At 57.1% G+C, this 6,644-nt stretch overlaps 1 protein-coding gene across 1 annotated transcript; it reads left to right on the top strand.

Annotated features, from left to right (window-relative positions):
• The first annotated feature begins 259 nt into the window (after window positions 1–259).
• Window positions 260–5,785, top strand: FNDC5 (fibronectin type III domain containing 5). The gene is given in 6 exon segments (XM_060081871.1): window positions 260–332; window positions 1,898–2,013; window positions 2,485–2,683; window positions 3,044–3,133; window positions 5,446–5,655; window positions 5,658–5,785. Coding segments are annotated over 6 exon segments (816 nt in total).
• Window positions 5,786–6,644: the final 859 nt, after the last annotated feature.

Genomic DNA, 6,644 nt, shown 5'->3' with positions numbered 1-6,644 from the left:
GGTCATCGGGGGTCGGGGAGGCGAGGGGGTGCCCTCCGCCCCTCACCCCGCCCCCGCGCCTCTCCCCGCAGCGGGGGCGCCCCGCCCCTCGGGCGCCCGACGTGGACGCGGTCGCCGCCGCCGCCGCCGCCGCCGCGCGGGAGTCGCTGTCCGCGGAGCCGACATGCAGGCGGCGCGGGGCGGCACGGGGCGGCCGGGCCGGGCGGGCCGCGGGCCGGAGCGCCAGCGCGAGCGGCTGCCGCACGCCGAAGCCGCCGCCATGCACCCCGGGCCGCCCCGCGCCGCGCTCCGCCTGTGGCTGGGCTGCGTCTGCCTCGGGCTGGTGCAGGCGGGTAAGGGGGTCCGGGCGCGGGGCGCGGGCGGGCATCCTCGGGTCCCTTGCCTGCCCCCTGGGGACCCCGTCTCAAGCCCGCTCACTGCTCCCCTCGCCCCACGCCCCAGCCCCTCTCCTGCTTGCTTGACCCCAAGACCCGACCTCCAGCTCTCAAACCCCTTCCCACCACCCCTGCTCTGGGATCCACGGTCTTGGGATTCCCCAGCCCCCGCATCCCATTGCCCTGACCCCAGGCCTTTCCTTCAGGAGCCCTAGCTCCTTTCTCTGGCCCAGGGAGCAGCTGAGGACACCGGTCCCCTCACCTTGGGCCTCCCTCCTTGACCCAAAGCCCTGCAGGACAACTCTGCAGGTCGAGCTGGATGGGGTCCCACTGTGTGAGGGGGATGGGGACCGGCACCCGAGGGCACGGGGACAGGTGGGGTGGACCCGAGCCTGGAGTCTGGCCTGCCCCCGGGGGCCTGGCCTCCTCCTCACCCTGCCCCTCCTGACGCCCTGTCCCCGTCCCTTCTGGCTGCTGCCACCTTGCTCATCTCTCCTCCGACCCAGCTCTCCTTGGCTGCTCAGTGCTATCTCCCTGCTTCCGTCCTGTGTCTGTCTCTGATACCCGACTTGTCTGTCCTCCGGTTTTGCGTCTGCTGCCCCTGTCTGTGTCCCTCTGTCTCTCTCTGCCTCCACATCTGGCTTTGTCTCCCCAGGCCCCAGACCTATGAGGTGAGGGGTGAGGTCTTAGGCTTAGGTCTTCTTCCCCTTTAAGCGCCTGCCTCTTCGGGATACAGAAGCTGTGTGAGTCCGCTGCCCCTCTCCTAGAAAGTTCTTCCTTCCCTGACCCCCACCATCCTCATCACTCTCCTCTCATCTGGTCCCCTTTGTCCTCTCCTCCCATCCAAGAGGCCCTACCCTGTTCTCTTGACTCCACTGAGGGGCCGTGCTCTGAGTGACCCCATCTTCTTCTGCCGCCTTCCCACCTGCCTCTTGGGGCTGGTGGGGTGTGGAGAAGAGGCCTTTCCCCAGGCTTCATCCTGCCTGGGTCTCCACAGTACTGGGGCTTCTTTTCTTGGTCCTCACTCCCATCCCAGGGCTCACCCAGCTAGGCTCTTCTCGACCTCTGGGTCTTTCTCCTTCCCTCAAGGTCACTCACTTGACAGTGCAGTTCTGTAGAAAGAGCACTGGACTGGGGAGCCTTCTGATTGCTTTGCACCAGACTAACCTTGAGCTCCTGCAGCCCGGCCACCTATGTCTCCCCCATGCCTGTCTCCCCACCTCTCATTCCTCCTCCTTTAGACCTGGCCCTGGCTTGGGCTCATCAGTTTTAGCTCGAAACCTAGTGGGGCCAGTTGTGGCCAGCAGGGGTTCCCACCCTGTTTACAAGGAGCCTGGGGCCTCTCAGGCCTGGCTCTTCAACCACTAAGGAACTGAGACCCAGGTGCCAATCCCACTGGAAGGCCTGGGTTTCTTCTTTCCCACCTCATGGCCATCCGCAGGTTATCTTGTCATACTGACGAGACCATGGGCCTGGACCACACAACAGGGGGTGCTCAGGCTCAGGTGCCTCCCCACCCCCAGATAGCCCCTCGGCCCCAGTGAATGTCACTGTCAGGCACCTCAAGGCCAACTCTGCAGTGGTGAGCTGGGACGTCCTGGAGGATGAGGTCGTCATTGGATTTGCCATCTCTCAGCAGGTAACCCTTGAGGGTCCCTGGGAGGGAGGAACACATCAAGATAGAAGTGGTGGATGGGGGAAGAAGGGGTGCTGAAAGAGAAAGGAAAAAGGAACGAGGAGCAAGAGAGTTGGGCAGAAAGCTGCACACGTGGCTGGGAAGGGAGGCCCCAGAAGGGAATCCTTTGGTTGGAATCTGGGAATTAAGGGCATGATTTTGATCTTAAACAGATCTGAATTTAGGACCTCGCTCCAGTTCTTGCTAGTTGAATGGCCTTGGGCAATTTCCCTAACTTCTGTGAATCTGTCTCCTTACCTGTAAAATGAAGATATCAATACCTACCTGCAGGGATGATGGGATGCTTGAGTCAGATTGTGGATGTCCGGGGTTTAACATGGTAGCCAGGTGAGGCCTTATCACCGCTGGAGAGGTGGGCAGACGTGGGGTGGGGGCCTGGGCACTGAAACCTGGGGTCCGGCTTTTGCTCCACAGAAGAAGGATGTGCGGATGCTGCGCTTCATCCAGGAGGTGAACACCACCACCCGCTCGTGCGCGCTCTGGGACTTGGAGGAGGACACCGAGTACATCGTGCACGTGCAGGCCATCTCCATTCAGGGCCAGAGTCCGGCGAGCGAGCCCGTGCTCTTTAAGACACCACGGGAGGCTGAGAAGATGGCCTCGAAGAACAAAGGCAGGCCTGGGCCACCTTTAGCAAGGGACGGGGTGTGGGGAGGGGCAGTCAGGGCTAGCGCGGCAGGCGGCTGGAGGAGAGCGTGAGCTCCCCATCCTCCCCCAGCCCCTGCTGCCTAGCCAAGCAGCCCCTGAGAGAGGGAGGTCCACTCTGGTCCCCCAAGCTATGGGATACAAACCTTCAGCTCTGGATTAAGTCTAGTTGCTGCCACCCAAGTAGCCATCAGCATGTTCTAGAATCTCTTTTTGTTAGGTGTGTGGGCACCTGTAGAAATAAGCCCTTAATATTTTGCACTTGGCCCTAGAAATGTGGCTGGCAGGGGCCCAGGGAGCCCTGGAGCTAGTGTCTCTCTCCACACAGATGAGGTGACCATGAAGGAGATGGGGAGGAACCAACAGCTGCGGACGGGCGAGGTGCTGATCATCGTCGTGGTCCTGTTCATGTGGGCCGGTGAGTCTGGCCCCAAGCCCTTCTTCACTTCACCTCGGGGAAGTGGAGGACCCTCACCAGACCCTTTACTCACAGAAACGAAGGGTAGGGGGCTTGGAGGCAGTGAGAGGACTTAGGAGCCTAAGTTCTGCTCTGGGGGCCAGATCTGATCCCTTCTCTAACTGACCTCTCACCAAAAAACGAGCAGTTCGGTAGCTGCCTCGTAGGATTATGAGTGATTGCCCTCTCTAATGAGTGGCCAAAGCCCCTGGCCTTCCAGCCCTGGCTGCAGCAGCCTCTCCGTATTCTTCCGGGTTGCTGTGCCTCCAGGTGCTTCAGGCCTGGGCAGCTCAGGCTTGGGACACCCTCTTGACCCACTCATCCGTCTTGACACAGCTCGGAGACCGGCTGCGTGAAACCTCCCCAACCCATCCATTAGAATGTTCCTCCTGCCTCGATGCTCCTGCGGCACCCTGTGTGCTCCTCTCTAAATTTAGCCCTTCTTAGCTAAGTTACTTGGGTTCCTGTCTTTCTCTTTTCCCACTTGTCTGTGAGCTCCCTGGGGATAAAGACCATCACCTTTGTACTCAGCTCAACCAGAATTTACTGAACAGCCACTCCGTTCCAGAGAGTAGGGCTACAGTCGTGACTCAGAAGAGCCATGTGCTTGTAAGGAACTCAGTCTGGGAGATGCCAGGCCTGTACTTAACAATAATTCAACGTGATGAGTGCTATAATAGCACCATGTATGGGAGCAGAGGATGGGGAATGAATGAATTCTGGGGCTAGGAGTAGAAATCAAGAAAAACACAGAGAGGAGGTAAATGGGGATTGAGCTTTGAAGGATGAGTAGGAGTTCACCAGGCAGCCAAAAAAAGGAAGGGTATTCTGGGCATGGTGTGTTCAAGAAGGAAATTAAGCTCAGTCTGACTCAGTGCAGCTGTGACCCAAGAGAGAAGATAGAAAGTGAGGGGTAAAGGCTGTTGAGGCTGTCAAGTGGACTGGAGTCCTTCTTGAGGGAATTAAACACCATGTCGAAGTTATATGAGCATCGTGGTTGAGAGGACAGGCTCTGTTGTAGAAGCATATGGAAGAATATGTTCCGTAGACACAAAGAAAAGCAGACACTTGAAAAAAAAAAAAAAGCTGGAAAAACAAAGGATTGTACAAAAGGGGAGGTTTGCTTCTGGTGCATTATTAGCCTTGACACAGACAGTATTCACATCATTGTAACAATATAAAATAGTGAATTAACTCGAAATTGTGATGTAATTCTGCTAGGATGATGAGGAAGGAAGTAGAGGGAGTGGTTAGGCTCTATATGCCATGGTGGGACGTCAACAGATAATCTCTAAAACAGATCAGGAAATAGCACTATAGAGTTCCCTGTGGCCTAGTGGTTAGGATTCTGGGCTTTCACTGCTGTGGCCCGGGTTCAATCCCTGGTCAGGGAACTAAGATCCTGCAAGCCGTGTGGCGCGGACAAAAAAGAAATAGCACTGTAAATCAAGTATAGAGGTAAAAATGGGGAAAACAGGGCCTCCCTGGTGGCGCAAGTGGTTGAGAGTCCGCCTGCCGATGCAGGGGTCCCGGTCTGGGAGGATCCCATATGCCGCGGAGCGGCTGGGCCTGTGAGCCATGGCCGCTGAGCCTGCGCGTCCGGAGCCTGCGCGTCCGGAGCCTGTGCTCCGCAACGGGGGAGGCCACAACAGTGAGAGGCCCGCATACCGCAAAAAAAAAAAAAAAAAAAAATGGGGAAAACACCTACGAGAGTTGGAGGTGGTTGCCTTAATACTATTGGACTTTCAAAAAATATTAGTTTGATAACGATAAACATTTAGGAGAGTGCAGGCCCTGGAGTGCACACCCCCACTCCACCGTGTGACCTTGAGTGAGTTATCTAAGCTCTTCATCACTGTCCTCCCTCGTAACCTGGGGATGGGAATAACCAGTGCTCTCAGAGAGCTATGAGGGCTCAGTGAGATGGAATGTCAGGGCCCAGCACAGGGCCTGGCACCTGCTAGACAAATGCTATTGTTGCTCTTTGCCCTAAAGGAAAGGGGAGCCCTCTGAGGTTTAAAAGAAGGAAAGGGAGGAGACACGATCAGAAGCATGTTGTAGGAAGATCAGCCCAGCAGCAGTGAAGGGGCTGGTGGGGAAGGGGACAGGTGGACACAGGAGCCAGAGGCCAGAGGCAGCCTCTTGCAGTAGTGCCGGTGAGAGGCCATCTGGAGCCTGGTACCCACAGGAGCTCAGCCTGGTCTAGTGGGCATGAAGTGGAGAGGCAAGGACTGGGGCTCTGGCCTCTGACTGGTTTCCCTCGTCCCCTGCAGGCGTCATCGCCCTCTTCTGCCGCCAGTATGACATCATCAAGGACAATGAACCCAATAACAACAAGGAAAAAACCAAGAGTGCATCAGAAACCAGCACACCAGAGCACCAAAGCGGGGGCCTTCTCCGCAGCAAGGTGAGGGCAAGACCTGGGCCCGGGCGGGGGCCCCGTGGCTGGCACCCTGGTAGTCCCCGGGCTGCAGAAGGGGTCAGCTTGGGGCCTGGCATGGCTGCAGCTGGACAGAGCCAAGCTTGGCCACTGCCCGTGTGACACCGGGGACACTGCAAATTGATTTTGGATCCTCTCCTTTTGCAGGGTGCCAGGAGCCAGTAGGGCTTTAAAAAGAGGGCAGTGAGTGGGGCGGGCAGAGCTCCCGGTAGGTGCGGGACAGCAAGAGTAGGGGTTCTGGGCTCATTCATGCTCCTGCTGTGCTGTATGACCTTGGGAAGGTGCTTCACCTCTTTGTACCTTCATTTCCTCTTCTGTAAAACAGATATGAATACCTTTTCAGTGCTTGCTTTGAGCAGCTCAGAAGAGAGACATAGAGAATGGAAGAGAATCTCATGGTTCTGACGATGATTATCCAACAAACAAACATCTGGCTCTCTCTACATCTCCTCCTTCCTCCATCTCCACCCTCTGGCTTACTGTCCTCTCTCTTGGCTTCTCTCTGGCGCTCTCCTGAAGCCTCTTATTAATCCACCATCTCCAGAAGCACCTCAGCAATGTCAGTGGCTGAGGCTACGCTCAGAGGCAGATCTGCAGGATGTGAGAGAACCAGCCAGCGGGATGCTCGGCTAGGGCCCAGGACCCAGTCCTGGCCATTCAGCTGAGTGAAGCCGAAGGCTGGGTTTGAGAGGCAGAGAGATAAGACATCCAGGCAGGGCTCCTCCTTTCCTTCCACCTGAGACAAGAGCCTGGCTTTTAGGCTGCAGCCCTGCTGCTCCCTTCCTTCTGGTGTCTTCTCCCTGTTTCCATCCTTGCAAGAAGTCTGTTCAATTTAGCCCTGGCCGCTTCTCTCATTTTTTCCTCCTCCCAGTTTCCAAACAAGCCCTCGGTGAACATCATCGAAGCATGACTGCCTGTCTGCAGGGAGAAGGATTTCATTTTTCTTCTCTGATGGTCCCCAGGTCCATGGGCACAGGGAGGAAGCGGACTGCCATGGCGGGGAGGCACAGCTAGCTGCACAGTTCTCCCTCT

Source organism: Mesoplodon densirostris, chromosome 2 (genome assembly GCF_025265405.1).
Source record: "Mesoplodon densirostris isolate mMesDen1 chromosome 2, mMesDen1 primary haplotype, whole genome shotgun sequence".
Classification (NCBI taxonomy): Eukaryota; Metazoa; Chordata; class Mammalia; order Artiodactyla; family Ziphiidae; genus Mesoplodon; species Mesoplodon densirostris.
This window is presented reverse-complemented; position numbering and strand designations above follow the sequence as displayed.